Source organism: Hemitrygon akajei, chromosome 12 (assembly GCF_048418815.1).
Source record: "Hemitrygon akajei chromosome 12, sHemAka1.3, whole genome shotgun sequence".
NCBI classification, from domain to species: domain Eukaryota; kingdom Metazoa; phylum Chordata; class Chondrichthyes; order Myliobatiformes; family Dasyatidae; genus Hemitrygon; species Hemitrygon akajei.
The window spans coordinates 108116874-108144312 of record NC_133135.1 but is presented as its reverse complement, the minus strand read 5'-3'; the positions used below and the strand labels follow the sequence as shown (position 1 = coordinate 108144312).

Genomic DNA, 27439 nt, shown 5'->3' with positions numbered 1-27439 from the left:
TTGTCCTGTGATTAGCCCAGTATCTGGGCGGTACAGTTCCTTGAGCCCAAAGTTCCTGTTCCGCACTGTTATTTCTAAATAATAAATTAAAATTATGACAGAGAATGATCTTAGAAAGTGAGGTCCTGCTTCAGCTGAAAAGGCTGAAAGTTAATAAATCTCCAGAGCCAGACAACATATATCCAATTGATCTTAACGAGGTCTGTGATTATATTTACAAATCCCTAACATTTATTTTTCAAAAGTTAGTGAATACTGATGAAATCCCCAAGGACTGGAAATGGGTTAATGTTGTCCCAGTACACAAGAAAGGTGACCATATTGACCCTAGTAACTATAGAACAGTAAGCTTAACGTGTATTGTAGGTAAGTTAATGGAAACATTAATAAAGAATGAAGTGGAAAAGTAGCTGATAAGAACAGGCATGTTAGCAGACAACCAGCATGGGTTGAGAAAGGGGAAATCAAGTTTTACTAATATGGAAAAGTTCTATGAGGAAGCAATTAAAAATGTTGATAACAACATTTGTTGTTGATATCATTTATTTGGACTTTCAGAATGCTTTTGACAAGGTACCCCATGAGAGGTAATAATCAAATTACAAGAAGTAGGGATTCAGGGTAAGGTGTGTGAATGGGTGCAGAATTGGCTGTAAAACAGAAAACAATGAGTTAAGGTGAGAGGATCATTTTCACTAGGAGATGTTAATAGTGGGGTTCAGCAGGGAGCAGTTTTGGGAGCTGCTGTTGATTTAATATGCAAAAATGATATGGATTAGCACATAACAAATAATCTGATAAAGTTTACAGATGACATAAAATGAGGGAGATGGAATGATAACATTCAGGCAGCAGAATCAATAGTTAGATTGAAACAAAATTCAGATTTGGGCAGATAAATAGTAGATGACGTTTAATGCAAGTAAATGTAAAATACGAGGGGTGATTGATAAGTTTGTGGTCTAAGGTAGAAGGAGTCAATTTTAGAAAACCTAGCATATTTATTTTTCAACATAGTCCCCTCCTACATTTGCACACTTAGTCCAGCAGTCGTGGAGCATATGGATCCCTTCTTTGTAGAAGATGGCATACTGGACCTCTAGAAGTGGTCCACAGCAGGGATGATTGATAAGTTCGTGGCCTACATTAGAAGGAAATGAGTTCTACAGCTCTCATTACATGCATGTGCAGTTCAACTCTTTGAGTGATTATGCAGAAAGTTTGAAGTGACTAACTCGTCATTGGCTGAGGGTGAAAGGTGAAAAGTTTAAAGGGAACGCAAGAGGAAACTTCTTTATTCAGAGGGTCAGAAGAGTGTGGAATGAGCTGTCAGTGCAAGTGGTGTGTGCAAGCACAATTTCAACATTTAAGAGAACTTTGGATAGCTACGTGTGGTAAGGTTACTGAGGACTATGGTCCGGGTGCAAGTCCGTGGGAATAGGCAGTTTAAATGTGTCGGTATAGACGACAAGTACAGTTCCTTGAGCCTGAAGTCCCTGTTCTGCACTGTTATTTCTAAATAATAAAATTATAACTAAGAACAACCAACAAGTGCCATCTCTTACAGCAGCATTAACAGCCCCAAATGTATAAATAACAAAAATATTCAGATTTCAAGAGAGCAGAAACAGCAACAAAATAACTCAAATTAAATTAAAAATTTTCTCACCATAGCCGTCTGAGACTTTTTTGATGACGGGTATGAGATATCGGCCGCTGAAGTCATTCCCGTGGCCAATCAGGGCCTCTCTCATCGCTTTGGTACCACACACCACATTGTTTTTTAACATTTTGTACTCCATACGATGTTTGTCAATGAATTTAGCTAGAGGGGAGATAAGACCCATACTATATTCCTTTAGGGGAACAAGCAGCCTAGGCACAATACTGTATTTGTCAACGTGGAGTGAAGAGAGAGTTTGTAAATCTGTCAGGAGTAAATGATGTTGATAATGGCGAGGGTGGAGTGCCCTGCGACGGGTGGCTGAGAAGGAGTGCCGGGGGCAAAGGGTGGCATGGGTGCAGATGCATCCAGCCTTGACACCCCAGGCAAGGTAATCTGATTCCAAACAATTGCTTTATTGATCATTATAGAATGTTCCTCTGGTGCTTCCCACACCATCCCCTCTTCCTTCATCTATTCCCAACCGTGACTCCCCTCTCCCTGCCCCCTTTCCCACTCTCAGTCCAGAATTGAGACCCATAACAGAACCAGGTTATCATCACGCACCTATGTCATGAAATTTCTTCTCTTTTTGCGGCTGCAGTGCAATACATAAAATCACTACAGTACTGTGCAGAAGTCTTAGGGACCCTAGCCATACGTACAGTATGTGTCTAAAGTTTTTGCATTGTATTGTACATTGAAACATCAAAACAGCAAAATGTGTTGCTTGTGTCAACGTCCAACCCTAATTGGTGTGTGAATGTGTGGTGACACTCGTGGGATGTCTCCAACAAATCCATAGATTGTGATGGTTGTTAATGTAAATGATGCATTTCACATAATGTTTTGATGTACATGTGTTGAATAAATTCATATGAAATCTGACCAGCGCAGTACAAGGATGTGCTGGGGGCAAATCACAACTGTTACCATGCTTCTGGCACCAACATAGCATGTCCACAACTTACTAACCCGTACGCCTTTGGAATGTGTGTGGGAGGGAAATGGAGCACCCTGAGGAAACTCACACATTCTTGGAGAGAATGAACAAATGCTGGAGGAAATCAGTAGGTCAGGTAGTATCTGTGAAGGAAATGGACAGTCCACATGAAGGCTCTCGATTTGAAACATTCATTGTCCATTTCCCTCTGCAGACACTCTGTGATCCACTGAGATCCTCTAGATACAAGCATCTGTAGGCTTTTGTATCTCAAAGTGATGCAGAGCTACCCACTGAACTACTGGAACTATTAGAACTGATGACTAAAGTTCTGTGCCACTCGGAGCAGACAATAACATCCTCAAAAATTGATATCTCAAGAAGGCAGCATCCATCATTAAGGACCCTCACAATACTGGACATACCTTCTTCTCATAACTATCATCATGGGCACTAGCCTTCCCACCTTGGAGGACATCTTCAACAGTTAATACCTCAGGAAGGCAGTGTCTATCATTAAGGACTCTCCCCATCTGGAACATGCCCCCTTCTCATTACTACCATCAGGGATGAGGTACAAGAGCCTGAAGTTCCACACTCAATGATTCAGGAATCCATCAGATTTCTGTACTGTCCAAGAACACCATCCCACTATTCCTCTTTGCCACAATCCTTTTATTGAAACCTATAGTAATTTTTGGGTGGCGGTTTGCAGATACATCTCTACCAAAAGAGGTGTAAGGCACTTCTTCCTTCCTGTGGAAGAATAATAGTAAGTCATTGTAACGAACATTAAGGGTTAATGACCTTCTTCTCGTATGTGAATTCAAAGTCTGTAATCACTTATCTGCGACTAATGTACACTGTGTGACTTAAATGTGCTTTGTCGATGGGATGGGAAAATAACTATGTCTGTGCTTCCTTGTTCTAAGAATCATGTCTTCACTTGGGAAAGCCTGATATACTGTCCTGAGAACTAACACTTAAGACAATGCGTAACCAATCAAGGACATATTCTAACGAGTTGCAGTTGAAGTTTTCTCCTTTTTCAGATTTAAGTGCTTCTTGTCACATACACCTGGGGTATAAATAATAATAATAGTGTAATCCATTGTTAAGCAGAGTTTCAGAACTCCGCTTTAGGAGTCTGGGCTCTCCATGTGTCATGGTTCCGGTTGGCTCTTCCCCTTTAACACTTCTTTCTCCCTGATCATGCCCCAATTTCAGTCAATTGCTGCTAGTTACCCAATTACTGTACATCTGGCTTTCATCAGAGACTGGGAATTAAATACGATGGTGACTCTATTACAGATTGCCAGTTCGTTGGTCAATTCTCGTGTGTTACTTTGTTCCCTGTTCCGATTAGAACCGGTAGTTCTAAGTTCCGCTCTAGTTTCTAGAGGGTCTTTGTGAATCCCATCTCCTTGTCAAGATCTCTCTGGTTTCCTGCTCTATGTTCAGGTCTACGCCAGCCTCCCCAACTGAGTCAACATGCCAGTGTCCTGCACTTGAGTTCTCCTCCATCACCCCCGTGTAACAGCATGATATCATGTCATAAAACCCTTTAGTCTGAAATAATTCTCTGAGTCAGCCTGATCTATTCTGCCTGCTGCTCCTAAGAGTTTTTTCCCCAACAGTTTGGCGACGAGGATGGGATCCTCAATCTAGTCTCCAAGCTGAAAGGGGGAGACTGGTGGCCTGTGACCTAGCTGAAAGGGGGGTGGTGGAGGGGGGGGCATAGGAAAATCAGTCTCCTAGCTGAATTGGGGAGGCTGGTGGCCTGACTCCTAGCTGAATGGGGGAGACAGGTGCCCTGCGTCCTAGCTGAAAGGGGAGGTGCTCATGGGAGTACCAAGGCAGCTTCTGATTTATCCCGTGACCGAACTCACGGACCGAGACTTGTGGAAAGACAGAGGAAACACACCAGTGAGCGCTCATTGTGTACATAGTGTGAATAAAGAAACTTTGCACTGTCTTAACCGAAATTGAAATCCTAAACGGGGAAAACTGAAAATGCGAGCAGTCGATCGGCTAGCGCTGTTCCTGCTAATAAACCAAAGAGTTCCGGAGGTAAGACGAAGGCTTTGAACACTCAAGTACGGGTAGGAAAAAAGACCGCAAAAAAAATTAGAAAGATAAAACGGCACCACCAGCAAATAGGAGACCCCTTAGTCCCACCTGGACCCCCGGCGGATATGGTAACCAGAGAGACCGGAGATGATCCTTATGCGGTAACATTCAGTAGTGATTTGCATGAGTGGTCACAAGGGGATTGGCTGTATGGGGGAAGTTTTAATTTGAGACTAATCCCTTACTGGGAGGACGCCACCCGAAATGGGGACGGCGACCCAAATTGGGAGGCTGATTGCATGTAAAGACGTTTTAAACAATGTAAGGAAACGATGTAAAAGAAAAAGGAGATGAATCAGCCTGAAACAGAGAAGGCTGGGGTTGAAACGAAACCTGCCATGGGACTTTATCCACAACTCCCCATACCGGCCAGTGCCCCACTGACACCCAACAGTGAAACAGACGATTTAATAATGACGGCGACTGCCTTGGGGCGACCCGCACCCACTCCTTACAACCCCCCATGCCTGAAGTTCAGGCACCTGACTCCCCCAGGGGAGCAAACATCATTCTAACGAGAGAAGGGTCTCAGGAAAGAGGATCTGAAGGTGAGGGAACTGAAGGAAGTGTTAGCAGTACTAGAGATGACTCAAAAACATACAAGGCAAAAAAAAGAGAAAAAGAGAGTGGAGGATAAGCTTTTAACAGACACCTTCATTATATCTAAAACAGTCCTGCTTCCCCTTCTGGGTCCCCAGACCCTTTGTAAATTTGGGGCAACACTGCACTGTACAGCTGAAAGTATATACATGAAGCTTCCTCAAATTAGGATCCGTCAAATGCTAAAATGAATGAATGGGCGAGAAAAAGACAGTTCAGAACCCATACTATACTGTTGGCAGCTGGGTAGCAATCTCCGTGCTTGGCAGGTTCAGAGACTGCATAACATATGGAGAGGACAAGCCAATCTCTACATGCAAAATCTGCAACACTGTACTTGATTAACAGCAGCCGAGAAAAGAAGCAGCTCCACTGCACGGTCTATTACACTTGACAAACTGACCCGCACTTTGATCCGCAGGGATACCCTGATTTAAACGGTAACACTGGAGGCAACACCGTCTGTGTATTTCGGTCCCGAGGGATTAGGGCTCCTGGTAGACTTAGTGGAAGATCATTAAAAAAAGGGATTTCGACTAGGGGACTCCTCAGTGCCTCATTTGACAGTGGCCATAAAACCACCAGCAAAGCCTAAAGATATCGGGACGATGATAAAACGATTGGCGAAAGAAACCAAGGCTGTTTATGCCATAACTCTGCCGGTACTGGGAGAAGAAGCCCGAATAGAATTCTTTAACGAAAAGGAGGGGAGAAATCTGTTAAAGTCCGAGAGCTGGGAAACATCCTTTGAAAAGCAACAACCACCAGTAGAAGACCCTCTACTTCCCCCCTAGAGCCTTAGAGCGGGTACCAGGTAACCTACGGTCTCAGCATAAAAATCACGTGGGAAAAGCCCAAACAGCTCCGGAGCATAAAGTTACTCTTTAAAAAAAGTGCCAGGGCCCTGTATTAAACTGTACCATATGGCTACTGAACATCGCTCCAGTTATTGCAGCAAAGTGTGATGGTGAAGACACAAAGCCCGTGTAGCACCCCTATGTTACCCATCCCAAAAACGGGCCGGAGAAATGAATGGCGTTCTGTGCAGGACCTAAGAGCCATTAATGAGATAGTCATCCCTATTGCCCCGCTGGTGCCGGACACCAACATTATGCTTGCTTCTGTACCTGCGGGAGCTAGTACCTTTACTGTAGTCGATCGGTGTTCGGCATTTTTCTCCTACCTTTGCACGAGAATAGCCACTATTTATTTGCCTTTACTTAAAAGAAAGAGCAATGTACGAGGACACGTCTGCCCCAGGGATGTACAGAAAGCTCGCAGTTTATGCTGCAGCAGTTAAAAATGATTTGGCCGAATGCCAGATGTCCGAATATTCCACGCTGATTCAGTATGCAGGCAACATCCTGATAGCTTCTGCTATAGGGCCACAGTGTCTGACCGATTCTTTAACAGTCCTTGAACTTCTGGCGAGAAGAGGACACAGGGTGCCTGTGGAGAAAATGCAGTTTCGCCAAGATCCTGTCCAGTACCCTGGATCCCAGCTCAGTAAAGGCTGGCGAAGCTTGGGAAGGGATCGAATAAAAGCAATAAAGAAGATCCCAGTCCCCAAAACTTTCCTGAGCATGGTAGGGCACTGTCGACAGTGGATTCCCGAATACCGGGAGAGCGATGCAGTAAAGCGTTCGGCTGCGTTGAAAACGGAGCCCGTCATCGTGGAATAACACCTGAAGGGGAGAAAGCCTCCCATGACCTCAATGTAATGGTAGAAAAATCTAATCCTATTGCATTGGATCACCCGTGTACTGTGATAGTACCCCATGCCGTAATGCTACTGTTGAATTCAGCTGCTACTCAGCATTTTACCACGGCTAGGACAGGTTATGAGGTGATTCTTCTCTCTCGATCCAACTGTACGTACAAAAGATCCCCGGCTATTAATCCAGCTTCTTTAGATCCATTACCATCTGCACCGCAGGATGGGGATGACCATGACTGTCCGCTCGCAGTGGAAGCCACTACTACACCCCGACCAGATCGGAAAAGCGAACCTATTGATAACCCTGATTTAATTCTTTTCACAGATGGCTCTTTGCACTGCCCAAGAGATGATCTGTTGCTGGCAGAGTTTGCTGCAGTGACACCCCACGAGGTAGCAGAAGCGTACGCCTTGACAGTAGGAATATCAGCGCTGGCGGCAGAACTCTATGCCGTTACCCCAGCATCTGCAGAGTATTTTGCGTTGGAAAAAGTACCCTCCGCAACAGTTTTGCAATCAGCAAAGGAGTTATATTCGTGGCTGGTTTGACCTGTACTCCTGGCTGGAATATTCGATCATGAAAGATACTACGTTCTGCTTCGTATGCAGGCATTTCCTGTGCGGAGGCCATGGGTTCCATTCCGAGTCTCCTTCACTGCCACCGGTTACCGCAACTGGCGGAGAGCTACAACAGCTTTCAAAACCCACCATGTAAGTGCAACTCATAAGTTTGCTACGGAAGCATGGGCCGAATTCAAATGGAGAAAACAAGAGGGTTCAAGATTGGGAAATACGCTTGATAAAGGACATGCAAAGATTGTCTAAGGAAATCATGAGTATAATATTAGATTTACGGTTATTAAGCCTACTAGTTTTGCTTAGTTTGCCAAGCGGTGATTCACTTGATTTTTGTTTTAAATTCAGTAGCTGAATTAATTGAGGTATTGCATGGTCAGGGTACAATTTCTCCAACTCTTGGTAAAGCATTGCATCTGTTGTTTGCCTTATTTGACTTTAATAACGGTGTATCTTTTGGCATTGTCTGTTTATGTAATGTGAATAGCAGTGGACATTGCGGGTTAGTGTTGTGTTTTTCAGTTGAAAAGCACGCATTTGCCGCTGATTGCGGGATTGGTGCGTGATTCATGTTGTGCGCTGTGGGTCGGATGCTCTGTTGGTTTGTTTGTTTATGCTCCGTGTAGCCCGGGTTGTCTCCGATGCTGTTGACACTGTCACAGTTCACTTCTATATTAGATCTCTCAATTTGCTGTTGCATGTGAATCAACAGAGGCGTTTATAGTAGGCGCATAATGCTTGAAACTGATTTTTGAACGCCATGCGTCTGGCCTTGCGAATACATATTACCATACAGTAATTCCTCAGCTCCATCTCTGAATAATTCAGCCCCACTGTAGCACCAGCAAGAAAAAATCTCTGACGCTGCCAGTGGACGGAATGCACAGAATCAATATATTCTACCGATGGCCGGAGGAATTCTCAGCCGCTTGGGTCTGGTTTACCGAGCTTTTACCTTACAAAGCAAATGATTCGGAACTGTCAGCCTTTCGAAGGTCATTTCAATTCTGGATAGTTTTATTTGTTGAAAACATAACTCACGCCCACTGACAAAAAGCTGGGTAAGAACTCCAAAGGGCGGTCCGTAATGAGACTGACCCAAATGTATAAAAGTCGTCAGCGAGTGTGAACTTCAATCGGGACTTTAATTGCCCTTAATTTAAGGGTAGTTTACTGTTTGAATCTGGTGAAAGTGGTACAACTGTGAATTTTGAGATACAGCCTCTCTTGCTTCTTCTCCAGAATCTGCGTACTCTGTCACCATGAGTTTTGGGGAACCGCTGACAACTTTGTTGGTAGTTTTGCTGAGTGTCCTGCTTCTGGTGAGATTCTTTCAAAACAACCAGCGGCAGAAAGGCAGGCTTCCCCCGGGTCCTCCTGCCCTCCCGATCGTCGGCAACGCTCTCCAACTGGATTTCAAAGCACCCCACAAATCCCTCATCAAGGTAGGGACAACGTCTGTATTATTTAAATTACACACAGAGATAAAACTGTAAAAAAAAACTTCCCCCACTTGAGCAAACACGAGGAGATCTGCAGATGCTGGAAATTCGAGCAACAACACACACAAAATGCTGGTGGAACGCAGCAGGCCAGGCAGCATCTATAGGGAGAAGCGCTGTCGACATTTCGGGCCGAGACCCTAGTGTTCCCCCACTTGAGGCAGCTTTCTTTGACGAAATCGCCGAAGCAGCCATACTAAAGTTGCGTAAGGGCTGATTATTTTTCTCTGTAAATCACGGTATTGTTACGAACCCCGTAACTGGGTCACTTACCAGCAAAGATAGAGAGGTCCGTTGAAGTCTGATGGTACTATTTTAACAGTATTTATTGGTAAAAATACACAAAAATAATATCAATGCAAACATACAGATAATATACGTCATCAATACTAAATTTAAAAGTGCGGGTATAATAATAATCAATAAGAAATAAGCTCTATCGTTGTCTAAGGGATAATGAATTGTCCGATGGAAATATAAAAGTCACTCAGTTCATGCAGGCTGCAGCCTTGGGGACCGCTGGGGTTTTGCAATGGTTGGAGAGAGAGAGAGATTTGGAGAAAAAACTTGCCGATTCCTTTTATGGTTTCGATCCGTCAGAGTCTCGTTAGTGTGGCAGTTCACTTGTGGCCTCTCCTTTAGCTAAGCCGTTCTTCCGTGATGAGCTCGCCACCCTGGCAAGGGAGGACGCACACGAGCCCCCCACCGGCTGTCGCTATTAAACACTGTCACTGGATTTCTAGCGTTTCTCCTGGTGCGTCTAAAGGGGTTGTTCCCCAGACCCCTCTTTTATCCGTACTCACGGGGTCTCAGATGTCAATCAGGTTGGGATGATGCAATCCCTCAACCAGCCCACTCTGGTCATTCCCTGAGGGCTTCAATGAATAGTACAGTACTCAATACATAATTCCGTCTCCAAGAGACAATGGCCGTTATCAGTGGTTTTGTCTCGCTGAGGCCAGGACACATTCCAAAACCTTGTGGATTCTCCCTCATTTCCTGGGTACCAGACCCGAATTAATAGCGATCTTGCGATTCTCAAAAAGGAGGGGGCGACTTTGTACCCTTCGGCCCCTCAGAGTTGTGGCACATTCGTAACTATCAAATTACTAAAACCTCGCTATTATCCCTCTTTTGGAACCATTTATTAATATTTTGTAACAGTAATTTTGCATTACAATGCTTCCGCAAACCAACAATTTTTTTCGGCATTATGTCCACGATGATACACCTGATCCTGATTCTGAAATCGCAACGTTCAAAACTGCTGGGGACAGTTTACAGTCAGGCTTCCTGTTCTCTTCTCATTACTGACAGTAGGTCCGAAAAGACACCCGAAATGTGTATGCCTTCTTAAACCTGCACAGCAGCTTTGAGTGTCCTATGGACTTGGACCCCAAGATCCCTGTGATCTTCCACACTGCCAAGAATCTTACCGTTAATGCTATATTCTGCCATCATATTTGACCTACCAAAATGAACCACCTCACACTTATCTGCCAGTTCTCAGACCAGTTTTGCATCTTATCAATGTCCAATTGTAACCTCTAACAGCCCTCCACAGTATCCACAACACCCCCAACCATTGTGTCATCAGCAAATTTACTAACCCATCCCTCCACTTCCTCATCCAGGTCATTGATAAATTTCACAAAGAGTAGGGGTCCCAGAACACATCCCTGAGGCACACCACTGGTCACCATCCTCCATGCAGAATATGACCCATCTACAACCACTCTTTGCCTTCTGTGGGCAAGCCAGTTCTGGATCCACAAAGCAATGTCCCCTTGGATCCCATGCCTCCTCATTTTCTCAATAAGCCTTGCATGGGGTACCTTATCAAATGCCTTGATAAAATCCATTTACACTACATCTAAGGTTCTACCTTCATTAATGTGTTTAGTCACATCCTCAAAAAAATTTAATCAGGCTCATAAGGCACGACCTGCATTGAACAAAGCCATGTTGACTATTCCTAATCATATTATACCTCTCCAAATGTTCACAAGTCCTGCCTCTCAGGATCTTCTCCATCAACTTACCAACCACTGAAGTAAAACGCACTGGTCTATAATTTCCTGGGGTATCCCTACTCCCTTTCTTGAATAAGGGAACAGCATCCGCAACCCTCCAATCCTCTGGAACCTCTCCCGTCCTCATTGATGATGCAAAGATCATTGCCAGAGACTCAGCAATCTCCTCCCTCGCTTCCCACAGTAGCCTGGGGCACATCCCATCCATTCTGGGTGACTTATCCAACCTGATGCTTTCTAAAAGCTCCAGCAAAACCTCTTCCTTAATATCTACATGCTCAAGCTTTTCTGTCCACTGTAAGTCATCCTTACAGTTGCAAAGATCCTTTTCCGTAGTGATCAATATTCTTTACGGATTGTCTGCCTGGTGTTACATAACCAGCACTTGTGATGTGCAGCAGCTGCTCATACCACCATCCACCAATTGCTCACATGACTTCATTTGACCCTGATACTTTACAAAGAAAAATATAGTGGCAAATCGGAATTGTGGGATGGTGTTCTTGGACAGTACAGAAATCTGATGGATTCTGGAATCATTGAGTGTGGAACTTTATTGGAGTATAAAAGTTGCATTGTTTGCTGTGTAACCAAAACTATGTAGTCAGCTTTGAACTTGCTATTTGCTATGCATGTATCCAATTCAGTAGGAGAACGAAATCTTAAGAATGTAGAAGACAATGGTGTGTTAATGAGAGGTAGCTAAGAGATGTAGATTCTGTAGTCAGCTTTGAGTTTGCTATTTGCTATGCATGTATCCAATTTAGTTTGCTGTGTAACCAAAACTATGTAGTCAGCTTTGAACTTGCTATTTGCTATGCATGTATCCAATTTAGTAGGAGAATGAAATCTTAAGAATGTAGAAGATAATGGTGTGTTAATGAGAGGTAGCTAAGAGATGTAGATTAGAACATGATTTAAGTCAATGGGTAGAAACAATAGTGGCGGATGTACTTGTGATACGCAACTGTAAACCGATTGGATATGCTAATGCAACTAAACCGGGAGATTGCTATAAAAAATGCTATGTACAAGGATCAGTGGGCAATCAGCGACTAGCTCAATGACTGTCTCAGCTTTGATTTGCAAATTAAAGTTTAACACTTCTTGAAGAATCTTCTGCATCTCCTGGTCGTTTGTGGGGCACGAGAAACCACGACAAAATTGGCGACCGCGGCAGGACCGGAAAGAGACCCGCAGAAAGGAAACGGCAGATTGGGGACGCTTCCCAGTCCTCTAGGGACCCCCACAAGGCTAACAGAATTAAGGGTGCACCCAAACAAAAGGCAAGCGCTTTTTGCGACAAATTGGACTAAGAATTCTGTTGGTTTTGGGGAGGACTTGGAGTCTCAGAAGTGTGGAACCACTGTCGAAGGGTCTCTCCGGTCCAAAGAATCTGGCAGAATTGGGGGTTAACAGGAGGCTCAGAGGATTGATCAAGAACACTGCAGTGAGGGTAAATACAAATAAGTTAATAAGAAGTTAAATGAAGAAAAATTCCACGTGGTGTTGGTAAGTCCCTGTGGATACCGCTTCGCATAAAACGAAGGTCTGAACGGGCAGGGAAAGGGAAAATAGAGAAAATCCCTGTGGATACCGCTTCGCATAAAACGAAGGTCTGAACGGGCAGGGAAAGGGAAAATAGAGAAAAATCCCTGTGGATACCGCTTCGTATGAAACGAAGGTCTGAACGGGCAGGGAAAGGAAAATAGAAAAAATCCTCGTGGATACCACCTTAAGAGATAAGGGTCTGAATAGACGAGGTGCAAAGAGAAAGTTCTGTGGATACCGCTCTGAATAGAGGTCTGTACGGGCAGAACAGAATAGAAAACAAGGACAGTCCAATATATAGTTTAAAGCGCTGGTAGATAGACGATAGATTAGGCATAGAATTAGAGTAAATAATATTATCCAGTAAACGAACTGTGAATCTCTGAAATACCTTAAAAAGAGAGAACAACATGACAGGTAAAGGAACGGCAGTAGAGATTCTGAGCAAAAAAATCCTGGGAAATAAATATGAGATCACAAAAACTTCAGAAAAATGGGAAAAAAGAACCAAAAACCTGGTCACAAAATGGCCAAGAGAAGGAACGTTTGATGTAAGCTTGTGCGAAGAAATTAAAAATTACAAACCAAAAGATAAATCTAAGAAAAGAGGGCAAAAAAGAGAATGAGAAATGGAAGTGCTAAAACTCTTCAGAACGGAGGGAGAAAGGCTGAGGAGGACAGGTAGAATATTGATTACAAGCGAGGAAGACACGAAGGTGCTGGACAAACAGCCTGTTAGAGAGAGAGAGGAAGGTACAGTGAGAAGCTGGCTTCAGCTCCGTACCTGGATGCGAAAGAAACAGAAAAGCCCCCTCCCTATAATGAGGAAGAAACCCCTAAGCAGTGCCCCCTGCTGACGGGAACAGTAAACATGCAGGGAGAAGTACGTTTGGGACAATGAGGAGGAAAAAAAGACAATATGAGAAGGAAAAAGTGGCGATATGGAAGGAGATACAGGCAGAAAGGATAAAGGTGGAACAGGCAAAGAGAGAAATGAAAGAAGAGATTGAATGGATGAAATACTTGAGAGAGGAAAAGGAGTATGAGGAGTATCGGTTAAACCATAGAAATAAACAGACTAGAAAAGAAAGTGGCTCATCAGGGCAGGAAGAGATGAGGCATTCAAGAGGAAGTGGAAAAAAGATAGGAGATGAGAGTCTTGGAGAAACACAAGAGAGAAGGGAATCAAGCACGAGTAAGGATCATGAGAAGTCCCTGCCACAGGTGTACAGACACGGACAGGAAGAAAGAGAAGGTGGAGGAGCAAGAGTTAAGTGGAGAGAGAGAGGATGTGAGAATTTGTGGGGAAGAGGTAGGAGGCGGTAGGGGAGCGACTTGCGGAAGTAGAGAGAGAGCCAGATAAGTTACTGAGAGGGGATTGTCAGAGGAGATGCGAAAAATACTCCAGAGGCCAACCAAGTATTGAATCAGGACAGAAAGGAAGGACTCCACAGGGAGACTGAGGGAAGAAGAGGACCCCGGAGAAATTTGTGTGGGAGGCAGTAAAGACATACCCTGAGACAGATGGGGAGTCAGGCGAGGAGGAGAGCCAGGGCAGGTGGGAAGAAGGAGGAAGAATGATGCCGTTGTTAGTTAAAGGATCAGGACAAGTGCAGTACATCCCTTGGGGATCCCAGGACCTAGAAGGGCTGAAAAACACTCTGCCCAATCTACATGAAGGAGCAGGGAAATGGATTAGAGCCTTTGAAGAAGAAACAGTGGGACGATTATTGGCTATGGGAGATTTGAAGGCACTATTGATAAGGTTGATGGGAACCTCCAAATTTAACGAACTAATGGAAATGGCTGGCATAGTAAACTCGAATGACCCGAGAACTGATGGAGACGGGTTTGACAGAGTGAGGCAGAGGGTATGGCAGGCCCTCAGGAAGCTTTATCCACCCAAATTGGACCCCAAAGCCTTAAAGGGGTATCCACTGGGAGACACAGAAAACCCAGCAGCCTACGTAGAAAACCAGTTGAAAAGGTGGAGACTGGAGACTGAGCAAGAGGTGGAGAATAGCTTATTTATGACCTCACTGTTCCGACATAGCATTTTGGATGCAATGCCTCCACAAGTAAAATCCAAGCTGGAGGAAGTGGTTGGGCTGACATCAATGACCCCACAAGAATTTAGAGACCACATAGTCCATGCGGTTGAGAAATACCGGAAAGCCAAACGAAGGTTGGCTGAGCAGCAGGAAGAGGTGCAAAGAAAGTTAATACAAATGCAGCTCGAAGAACTCAAAAAGAAGGAAAAAGAGAAAAGCAAAAAGATGCTGCCAGCAACCACCGGTCCGAGCACAGCCATCGAACTGGATGAAGCACCGCTATATGGAGGAACCGATCATACTGTAAGACAAGGACCGGAAAACCCCATGCCAATAATCAACATCTTTGGAGGAGCATTCCCACAAATGCCCCATCAGGAACAGACTAAATTCAAACAGCCCAGACAGGACTGGAAGTCCCAAGGAGGGGGACAGAGGAGCTATGGGCAGAGGGGACCAGTGAGGAAACGGGGGGAAAGAGAGGTAGAGAGATTGTGCTGGGGATGTAATCAGCCAGGTCACATGAGAAGAGATTGTCTGTTTACACCATGGCCTGTCACACACCAGCAGGAACCGATAAGAAGGGAACTAAAGTTTAGCCAAGGACCAGCCCTCACAGGCCCAAGCGGACCTGTGAACCCCTATGCGAGGTATTAGGGGTGCCCTGAAAACTCGAGTGGGAAGAGACATTACCCAATGATAACAAGGGAGGCAGACGAGGAACCCATTGTTCAGGTTATGTTAGAAGGGCAACTGACACCAATGATGATAGATACTGGAGCCACGTACACTTGTGTACAGCCACAGTATGCCCTTCACCTTCCTATGTCAGGAAAGTTTATTGAGACGGTAGGGTTCTCGGGGAAAACACAGTTGACACAGTGCACGGCTCCAGTGCGGTTGAGAATAGGAAATAAAGGAATTGTTTTACCGGTGCTAGTATCTAACGGAACTCCGATTAATTTGTTAGGCAGAGATGCCTTATTGAAACTGGAATTAAAATTAGAATGCACCAGAAATGGGCTGAGTGTGGAAAGAGCAGGGGCTCAATTGATAGTGCGAGAAGACAAGAAGGCTAATGTCTTTTGGATAGGAGACATAGCAGATCAGATTCAGGAAACCTGGGAAAAATGGAAAAAGGGCGTGCAGGCGATATTACCCAGGGCTGTAATGCCCAAATCTGAGCTATATTGTACAGTGATTTTTGACGAGACTCAGAACGGGGAGTTATAGGAGAAATGGCACCTGGAGGTATGTACCCAAAAGCACCTGGAAGGGGAGGCTGTGATAATTGGAAAGCAAGGGGCAGCTTTACAAGTTAAGTGGAACACCTTTTTAGAAAAATGGTACAGGATACCGGAGGCTGCGCCCCACGTAATGTTGTTGGTAAACAAGGGATATCAGTCTAAAGACTTAGGACCCTTAGTTAAGAGTGCTGAAACCGTAACAGTGTGGAGGAAAATCACGCCAGAGGTGTGGATATCAGAAGACAACAATTGCATTAAAATAATGGTAAGTGTAGATATGGTAGGGACAGTGAGAGAGGTCGAAATAACTCCCTAACCACACATGCCCGTGCTGGGAAAGGAAAGAGGCCAGCAGAAAGATAGAAGGTTAGATGAGTTGCCATCTATTCTGTGGTCACAGCATGACACGGACGTAGGGAAAATAAAAACAGCTAGTCCAGTGGAAATAAGGCTGAAAAAAGGAGCAATTCCACCCAGGAGACAACAATACCCTCTAAGACCAGAAGCAGAAGAGGGAATAGCATCGACAGTGCAGGGGTTGCTTGAAATAGGAGTGCTTAAAAGAACAAACAGTCCATGCAATACCCCGTTGCTGCCGGCCTTAAAAGCAGATAAATCTAAGTGGAGATTGGTGCATGATTTGCGAGCGGTAAATGATGTGGTAGAGGACTGGCCAGTGGTAGTCCCCAGCCCACACACGCTTTTGACTAATGTTCCACCAGGAGCAAGTTACTTTTCAGTGATTGATTTGTGTGCGGCTTTCTTCAGCATTCCTCTGGCCGACCAGTGTCAGTATCTGTTTGCATTTACTTACAGAGGTGCTCAGTATACCTATACCAGAATGCCGCAAGGATTTAAACATTCACCACATGTTTTTAATCAGGTGTTGAAGGCAGACCTAGAGGGCATACCTTTGGAAAGTACATTGTTACAGTATGTGGATGACCTGTTGATTTGCTCCCACAGTAGGGAACAGTGTGAGCAGGACACTTAACTCTGTTAGAGAAGCTGGCACACGGAGGTCATAAAGTATCCAAAAAGAAACTGCAATTTTGCATGCAGCAAGTGGAATACTTAAGCAGGGTAATATCCAAGGGAGTGAAGGCGATAGCACCAGATCAGATTGAGGCAATAACTAAGGCCCCAAAACCCCAGACTGTAGGGCAGATGATGACGATTTTTGGGAATGGCAGGGTACAGCTCAGATTGGATAGGAGAATATGCTGAGATTGTGGCACCTTTGAGAAAGATAATGAAAGAAGCAGGGCATACAAATTTGAAGAACGGCTTACAGTGGAATGGAGAGGTGGAGATAGCTTTCAATACTATTAAGCAGGAATTGCAGTCAGCATTAGCTTTGCCTGACTACGAGAAGGTTTTTCATTTGTATGTATCCAACCGACAGGAGGGTTATGTCACAGCGGTTCTAACGCAAGAGACAGGCACAGGAAAAGCAAAGCAGCTGATAGCATACTACAGTACGAGACTAGATGAGGTGGCTCAGGGGTTATCAGGGATTGGCGGCGCTGTACTATGCATATGAAAAGGCATCATCGGTAACCCTGGGCTATCCTGTGACTCTGTACACACACCACAAAGTAGCAGAATTGCTGGAAAGAGGGAAATTTGTGCTGATGCCAGCCAGGATAGCAGCGTATCAGATGCTATTGACATTTCCAGAAATAACCATACAGAGATGCACTACCAGTAATATAGCCGATTTTGTCCCTTTGGGCTATGAAGGAGAACCCCATGATTGTGTAGGGAAGACGATGGCATTTGCCAAATTCAGAGCAGATTTACGGTCAGAACCACTGGAGGATGCAAATAAAAAGGTTTTGTTCGTAGATGGCTCTTGTTATAGGGACTATGATGGAAATCATGCAGGGTTCTCAGTAGTGCAGCAGGATCAGTCGAGCTATAAGATTATTAGGATGGAGTCCTGTCCCCAACCGTGTTCCGCCCAACTAGTGGAAATCAAAGCCCTGACAGCTGCGTGTGAAATGATGATCAATAAAGCAATTGTTTGGAATCAGATGACCTTGCCCGGGGTCTCAAGGGTGGATGCATCTGTACCCATGCCACCCTTTGCCCCCGGCACTCCTTCTCTGCGACCAGTCGCAGGGCACTCCACCCTCACCATTATCAACATCATTTACTCCTGCCAGATTTACAAACTCTCCACTCCACGTTGACAAATACAGTATTGTGCCTAGGCTGCTTGTTCCCCTAAAGGAATATAGTATGGGTCTTATCTCCCCTCCAGCTAAATTCATTGACAAACATTGTATGGAGTACAAAATGTTAAAAAAAAATATACATTCCTGTATCCCCACAGCTGAGTGAGCAGTATGGCCCCGTGTTCACCTTCTGGTTTGGCAGCTGCCCTGCAGTGGTGGTGTGTGGTGCCGAAGCGATGAGAGAGGCCCTGATTGGCCACGGGTATGACTTCAGCGGCCGATATCTCATACCCATCATCAAAAAAATCTCAGACGGCTATGGTGAGAGAATTTTTAATTTAACTCGAGTTATTTTGTTGCTGTTTCTGCTCTCTTGAAATCTAAATATTTTTCTTATTTATACATTTGGGGCTGTTAATGCTGCTGTAAGAGACGGCACTTGTTGGTTGTTCTTAGTTATAATTTTATTATTTAGAAATAACAGTGCGGAACAGGGACTTCAGGCTCAAGGAACTGCACTTCTCGTCTGTACCGACACATTTAAGCTGCCTATTCCCACGGACTTGCACCCGGACCATAGCCCTCAGTAACCCTTACCACACATGTACCTATCCAAAGTTCTCTTAAATGTTGAAATTGTGCTTGCATGCACCACTTGCACTGACAGCTCATTCCACACTCTTCTGACCCTCTGAATAAAGAAGTTTCCTCTCGCGTTCCCTTTAAACATTTCACCTTTCACCCTTAGCCAATGACGAGTTAGTCACTTCAAACTTTCTGCATAATCACTCAAAGAGTTGAACTGCACGTGCATGTAATGAGAGCTGTAGAACTCATTTCCTTCTAATGTAGGCAACAAACTTATCAATCACCCCTGCTGTGGACCACTTCTAGAGGTCCAGTACGCCATCTTCTACAAAGAAGGGATCCATATGCTCCACGACTGCTGGACTTAGTGTGTAAATGTAGGAGGGGACTATGTTGAAAAATAAATATGCTAGGTTTTCTAAAATTGACTCCTTCTACCTTAGACCACGAACTTATCAATCACCCGTCGTATTTTACATTTATTTGCATTAAACTTCATCTGCTATTTATCTGCCCAAATCTGGATTTTGTTTCGATCTAACTGTATTGATTCTGCTGCCTGAATGTTATCATTCCATCTCCCTCATTTTATGTCATCTGTAAACTTTATCAGGTTATTTGTTATGTGCTAATCCATATCATTTTTGCATATTAAATCAGCAGCAGCCCCCACAACTGCTCCCTGCTGAACCCCACTATTAACATCTCCTAGTGAAAATGATCCTCTCACCTTAACTCATTGTTTTCTGTTTTACAGCCAATTCTGCGCCCATTCACACACCTTACCCTGAATCCCTACTTCTTGTAATTTGATTATTACCTCTCATGGGGTACCTTGTCAAAAGCCTTCTGAAAGTCCAAATAAATGATATCAACAACAAATGTTGTTATCAACATTTTTAATTGCTTCCTCATAGAACTTCTCCATATTAGTAAAACTTGATTTCCCCTTTCTCAACCCATGCTGGTTGTCTGCTAACATGCCTGTTCTTATCAGCTACTTTTCCACCTCATTCTTTATTAATGTTTCCATTAACTTACCTACAATACACGTTAAGCTTACTGTTCTATAGTTACTAGGGTCAGTATGGTCACCTTTCTTATGTACTGGGACAACATTAACCCATTTCCAGTCCTTAGGGATTTCATCAGTATTCACTAACTTTTGAAAAATAAATGTTAGGGATTTGTAAATATAATCACAGACCTCGTTAAGTTCCATTGGATATATGTTGGCTGGCCCTGGAGAATTATTAACTTTCAGCCTTTTCAGCTGAAGCAGGACCTCACTTTCTAAGATCTCTAAGTCATTTAAAACAAGCTTATTTTTCTCTACACTTACTGGCATGTTACTAACATCTTTGTGGGTGAGTACTTTAGCAAATCATGTGTCAAGAGTATCCACTATGTCTTTCTCTGCACAATTTATCACTCTATTCGTATTCTTAATACACTTAACTTCCTCTTTGACTTTTATTTTACTATTAAAGTATTAAAAAACCTCTTGGGGTTAATTGTAGCATTACCAGCAATATCCTTCTCAACCTGCCTTTTGGCAATCGGAATTGCCCTCTTGACCATAGCTCTCAAATTTTCAAATCCCCTTTGGTTAACTTTTATATATTGATGAGACCTGATGCAGACTGGAAACGTCGACAGTGCTTCTCCTTATAGATGCTGCCTGGCCTGCTGTGTTCCACCAGCAATTTGTGTGTGTTGTTAACTTCATTACTATTTTTTCTGTATTCTTTATATAGCTGTCTTTTCTTCAATAATTTTATGTATATCTTTAATTATCCATGTAATTGATCTATTGTTTTTATTGCTTCTCCCGGCCTTGGGTAGGAACATTTCCTGCACTGTGTGTATTACCTCTTTAAATCAACCCCATTGTTTCTCAACTGACTCAATGTCAAGCCGTTCCTTCCAGTTTACTTTCTGAAGTCTTTGCCACATCTGCACCAACTTTGCCTTTCTGAAATTCAGTTTAATAGTTTTGGATTTTACTGATATACTTTTACACAAAGCTTCAACACTAATAATATTATGATTGCTTGTTCCTAAAAGCTCAACGACTTCGATGCTCAAAATTCTATCATGATTGTTACAGAATATCAAATCTAGACAGGCCTTCCTCCTTGTTAGTGCAGTTACATATTGGGTCAAAAACAATCATTATAACTCAATGAATTCACATTCCTCTAATTCTTGAGTCACTGGGTTCTCCCACTCAATACCAGATCAGCCATGATCTTATCGAATGGCAGAGCAGGCTTGACGGGCCGGATGGCCTACTCCTGCTCCTATTTCTTATGATATGTACTTAATCAATAAGACTGTATTAGATTATGGGGAGAAGACACAAAAATAGGTTGAGGTGGAAAATGAATCAGTCACGATTAAGTGGAGATGACCCGATGGCCTAATTCCATTCTGAGTCTTAAGGAAAAACCTTTTTCCCTACCCTATGCACTTGTGCAGAGAACTTCAGTAAACTCTGCAGCATCGGTGCCTTGCATTGACTATATGTGACCTGCACTGGCTTGATGGTGCAAAATACATCACACTACTTGCTGTTCCTCGCCCCAGTTCCTGACTAGTCAGATCTTTTTGCAATTCATTATGATCTGCTTCACTATCAATGGGATCCCTAATTAATAGTAAGAGAAAAATAGAGGGCTATGGGTAACCCTAGGTAATTTCTAAGCTAAGGACACGTGTGGCACAGCTTTGTGGGCCGAAGGGCTTGTATTGTGCTGTAGGCTTTCTATGTTTCTAGAAAAGGAGAAAAAGAAAATGGAGAAAATTTGGAAATTGAGGTTCAGTGGGACTTTGGGACAAGTTCAGGATTTTCTGTGGGTTAAATTGTAAGTGAGATGAAAGAAGGCAAATGGAGTGTTTGCATTTATTTCAAGGGTATCAAAGCCAGAATGTATTGTGGCTTTGTATGGAGCTGGTCGGACTGCATTTAGATTATTGTGAGTGATATTACTATGTAAGGATAGATGTGATGGCCCTGGAGAGCAGCCAGAGATTTCTAGAGTTGAAAGGTTTATATTTGAACATTTGGTATCTCGCTTCTGTACTCAAAGTAATCACATGAATGGGTGAGGGTCTCATTGACATCTGCTGGTTATTTGTATAGCACAACATGGTCGGCACAACATTGTGGGCCGAAGGGCCTATAGTGTGCTGTAGATTTCTATCTTCTATGTTCTAATGTTCTGGGCAGGCATATGCTTCAGTTAGTTGAGATCTGTTTAAATTAGGGAATGAGGAGCAGGGTACTAGGAAGAGGCTGGGCTCAACTGTTTAAACATCATTGTGAAGAATAACATTTTGGGACATAAACCAATTATAGGCTTCAAAAATATAAAAATGGATCAGAAAAGGATGAAAAACCTCAGTAATAGACTGGGGATGGCCTGTATAAATGCAAGAACTATTAAGAATAAATGAGCTGGAATTACATGCTAGTGTGTATAAGTATGATATAACAGCAATAACGGAACCTGGCTGACCTGGATGATGAGGAATATAGTATTAAAGAATATACTTTGTTTAGTAAAGATAGGCAAGATGGTAAAGGTGGTGGAGTAGACACATACATAGGGAGAATTTAAACATGAGGCTCCTTGTGATAGGAGATGAATCGAGACTTAGTGAAGCAATCTGGGTGAGAATTAAAAGCTATAAGGATAAGGGAATAACATTGACTGTATTTTATAGACCCTCTCGTGCTGATAGTGATTTTAATAAACAACTATCAGAATATTGGAAAAGAAAGTTCTGAAGTGATATTATAGTTATGGATTACTTTAATTTCCCAAGTAAGTACTGCACGCAGTACTCGAGGTGCGGCCTCGCCAGTACCCTGTACAGTTGGAGCATAACCTCCCCGCTCTTAACTTCAATCCCTCTAGCACTGAAGGTCAACATTCCATTGGCCATCTTGATAGCCTACTGCACCTGCAAACCAAAATTTTGTGATTCATACACAAGCACTCCCAATCCCTCTCACAGCAGCATGCTGCAATTTTTTACCATTTAAATAATTTCCTGCTCTTTCATTTATCCTTCCTAAGTGGATGACCATGCGTTTAACAACACTGGACTCCATCTGTCAGACCCTTGCCCACTCACTTAACCCATCTAGCTGTCTGCAGACTCTCCACATCCTCCGCACAGCATGCTTTTCTACTCAATTTAGTATCATCAGCAAACTTTGATACACTACACTTGGCACCCTTTTCTAGATCGTTAATGTATATCATGAACAGTTGCGGGCCAACACCAACCCCTGCAGCACACCACTCACCACTGATTGCCAACCAGAGTAACACCCATATATCCCAACTCTCTGCTTTCTTTTAGTTAACCAATCCTCTATCCATGCTACTACATCACCCCCAACTCTCTGCATCCTTATCTTACGGATAAGTCTTTTATGCGGCACCTTATCGAATGCCTCAGGATATCCAACTAAGTAACATCCATCTGTTCCCCTCTATCCACTGCGCTCATTATATCCTCAAAGAACGACAGTAAATTTGTCAAACAGGACCTGCCTTTGTTCAATCCATGTTGTGTCTGCCTGATGGACACATTTCTTTCCAGATGCCTCGCCCTTTCTTCTTTAATGATAACTTCAAGCATTATCCCAACTACAGATGTTAAACTAACTGGCCTATAGTCACCTGCCTTTTGCCGACATCCTTTTTTGGAACAGTGACGTGACAGTCGCCGAGATCACCTGGTGAGGTCCACCAGCTCCCACATCATGCAGCTACAGCACATCACCTGGTCCTGCATCATCCATTTATTTAATTAGCTGTAACTTAATGACAGTTTATTCAACCACTACAAAAGCCTTACTTGTTAATTACACGTGCCTCCTCACCAAAGCTTCAAGTTCACACTCCCACACAGGTCCCCTCACAAAATGGCCGCTTTGCTTTGGCCCTGCTCTACTTTTATTTGTCCTGCTAATAAATCGTGAATTGATTGGTCGGCTGCTAATGTGCCGAGCTCCGCAAAATGCTCCTTTTTTCAAGAACTCTTTTCCCCGACTTTTGCTAAGCTCTCTCTCCCCGATTCGACTGGTGTGCTACTAATGCCTGTGCTTTAAGTATATTGCAAGTATGCTCTGAATGTCCACCCTATCTACTCCTTTCAATATTGGGTTGGTTTCAGTGATGCCCCACACATTCTTCTAAATTGCAGTGGATACAGGCCAGAGCCATCAAACAAATCACATGTTAGTCCTTTCATTCCTGGGTTCATTTTTATAAGCCTTCTCTGGACCATCTACAATGGTTCCCTGACATCCTTTCTTAGATATGGGGATCAAAGCTACTCAGTATTCTAGCTTGTCAGCTGATAAATGCCTCAGAATGCATCAGGTATTACATTCTTGTCTTTATACTCTAGTCCTCTTTCAAATGAATTGTAATGTGTTGCCTTTAAGGCATTTGTTTAGTTTATTATATTTTCGCTTTAGTAATTTGTTTGTTATCGTTTTTTAGTTAAAGTTAAGATTGTTTAAAGTAAATTCGTTGTCTGTGATATATCGCGACATGCGATGACGTCACACCCGGTTTTGCCGCGTCTTGTGGGAAAATACCGGTTTGGAGAAACAGGAAGGAGGGGGCTTATGTGTGCAGGATCAGCGCGAGAAAAGTTTTCTTTCTACACGCTAGAAACATTAGTGAAGCAACGCCGTAAGTTCATGAGATAATCGATATGTTGAATTAAAAATGTTAATGCTGATTCTGTTAAAAGTAATGACGGTTCATAAAGTTTATGTTTTTTGTTATTTAAAGAGTTGCGGATAGTTTGTGTTGAAGTGTATTTAAAGCCAGTCGATGGCGTAGGTAGATTCTGACTGTATGTTGCACTTTAATGTAATATAGTTGTTGTAGTTTTACTTTTGCAAGTATTTATGATGTAAATGTGATGTCAAGAAGGAAACAAATACTGTATATATTTTGTATTGTTTTATCAACAGTTTTCACCATACGTTAATGTGGAAGAGTGAACAGTAAACGGTTAATCTTACTGGGACCCCCTCATTGACTGGTTTATGCTTGGTGTTTAGTTCAGAGTTCTTTTACACCTGTGCGAGAACACTACATGTAACATTACATTTGCTTTCCTTATTACCAGCTCAATCTGCAAATTGACTTTTGGGGAAATCGTTCACGAGCACTCTTAAAGACCCTGTGCATCTCTGATTTTTGAATTTCCACCCCATTTAGAAACTAGTCCTTCTACCAATGTGCATGATCATATATTTCTCTACACTGCGTTCCATCTGCTGTTTCCTTGACAATTCTCCCAATCAGTCGATATCCTTCTGCAGACTCTCTCCTCCCAACACTATCTACGTCTCCACCTGTTATTGTTTTGTCTGCAAAATATGTCACAATGCCATCAATTCTCTCATCCATATCATTGGCATCTCACATAATGAACCTAACACCGACCCTTGTGAAAAACCAGCAGCCAAATAGTAAATACCTCTTTAATCCCAATCTTACCCCACTGCAGTGCCCTTCCAGTTCAAAACTGTCCCAGTGTTACAGGTTCCATCAGCCCCAAAAAGGCACCCAAATGTCCCATAAACCTGTGCCCCTGTAACCTACACCATGATTTGAGCCACACATTAAATCTTATCTGCTCCATTTTACCTGGACTGGTACCTTCAAATATATGGCAACAAATTCTACAGATTCACCCCTCTCTGGCTAAAGAAATTGCTCATCATCTCTGTTCTAAGGAACGTCCTTCTATTCTGAGGCTGTGAACTCTGGTCCTAGACTCCCCCAAAATAGGCAACATCATTACCATGGGCGGCATGGTAGTGTAGTTGTTAGCACAATGCTTCACAGCACCAGTGATCCGGCTTCAATTCACGTCACTAACAGTAAGGAGTTTGTACGTTCTCCCCATGACGGCGTAGGTTTTCTCCGGTTGCTCCTGTTTCCTCACACAGTCCAAAGATGGTCTTGAGTTGGTAAGTTAATTGGTCGTTGTGAATTGCCCTGTGATTAGGCGAGGGTTAAATCAGGGGATTGCTGGATGATGTGATCGAAGAGCTGGAAGGACCTATTCTGCACAGAATTTCAATAAATAAAGAGATAAATCTTCTCCACGTTCACTCTAGGCCTTTCCATATTTGGTAGGTTTCAATAAGATCCCTCCTCATTCTTCTAAACTCCAACAAGTACAGGCCCAGAGTTATCAAATGCACCTCAAACATTAACCCTACAGTTCCTGAGATCATCCAGCAAGTACAGTGCTAGAGTTATCAAATGCTCCTCATCAATTAACCCTTTAGTTTCTGAGATAATTCTTGTGAACCTCTCCCATACTTCCACGGTTCGTTTGTTCGTCTTGTGACATCTGATCAGGGAAATCCTGTGCTGTGTTTGGTGACCAGGAACACCAGCTTATTTAACTGTGGAATTCTATAGTAGCAATTCCTACCTAGAAGAATGAACTGTGAGATGAGGAGCTTAGACATCTTGGCAGTTGTGAAGAAGAGTAAAAAATAAATTGGGAAAATGGTTAAGAATGTTAAGAAACTGGTCATTAGAATATAGACAACCTTGTCCCAAGGGATATTAACCTGAGATCTCTCTTGCAGGAATTAACTTCAGCAGTGGCGAGAGATGGAAGCAGCTTCGGAGATTCACTCTCAGCACCTTGAGAAATTTTGGAATGGGGAAAAAGAGCGCTGAGGAGAGGATTCAGGAGGAAGCCCAGTTTCTGGTCACAAGCTTCAGGGATAAGAAAGGTTTGTCACTACAGCACTAGAGGAACTGCCTTCTCCACATATTCCTTCATGTCCTGACTAATCAAGAATCTACCCACCTTTGTCTTAAATATACCTGATTACCTGGTCTCCACAGCTGCCTGTGGCAATGAATTCCACAGACTCAGCATTCTCTAGGTATAAAAAATTCCTTCTTATCTCCGTTCTAACAGGTTGTCCCTGCATTCTGAGGTTGTATCCTCTGGTCCCAGACTCTTGCCCCCCCTCCCCCAGGCAGGAAACATCCTCTCCCCATCTACCCTCGAGGCTTTTCAACATTCCATAGGTTTCAATGAGGTCACCCCTATTCTTCTGAATTCCAGTGAGTACAGTCTCGGAGGCAGTAAACGGCTTTCATACGATAGGACCCTCTCCAATGTCTGCATATGCTTTCTTAGGAAAGCGGCCCAAATCTGCTCACAGTACTCAAAATGAGGCCTCACCAGAGCTGTATCAAATAACTAATTGAGTTCTTTTGAACAGCGATATATTAAACATCTATAACACCACACGCAAAATGCTGGAGGAACTCAGCAGGTGAGGCAGCATCAATGGAGAGGAATAACCAGTCGGTGTTTCTGGCCGAAACCGCTCACCAGGACTGGAAAGGAAGGGGGAGATGCAAGAATAAGAAGGTGTCGAAGGTTATTCTCCAGTCTGGCTCCCTACATGTTCCCTTCAAGCTGCCTCTCACCTCTCCCTGGTGCCCCCCTCCTTCCCTTTCTCTTCTGGTCCACTCCTCTCCTTACAGATTACTTCTTCACCAGTGCTTAGTTTTTATTTCAACATCCCTACCCCCACCCACCTGACTTCGCCTATCACCTTCTAGCTTGTCCTCCTTC

The 27439-nt window shown here is 43.4% G+C and overlaps 1 protein-coding gene across 1 annotated transcript in view; it reads left to right on the top strand.

The window, feature by feature from the left end:
- The first annotated feature begins 8685 nt into the window (after positions 1 to 8685).
- The window catches only part of LOC140737359 (cytochrome P450 2C23-like), a 50182-nt gene continuing 31428 nt past the window's right edge, over positions 8686 to 27439 (top strand). Inside the window, exons 1-3 of the mRNA XM_073063817.1 lie at positions 8686 to 9074; positions 18352 to 18514; positions 26430 to 26579. Coding sequence (XP_072919918.1) covers positions 8892 to 9074; positions 18352 to 18514; positions 26430 to 26579 — 496 coding nt within the window. The 5' untranslated portion in view covers positions 8686 to 8891. The remainder of the gene's footprint in view (positions 9075 to 18351; positions 18515 to 26429; positions 26580 to 27439) is intronic.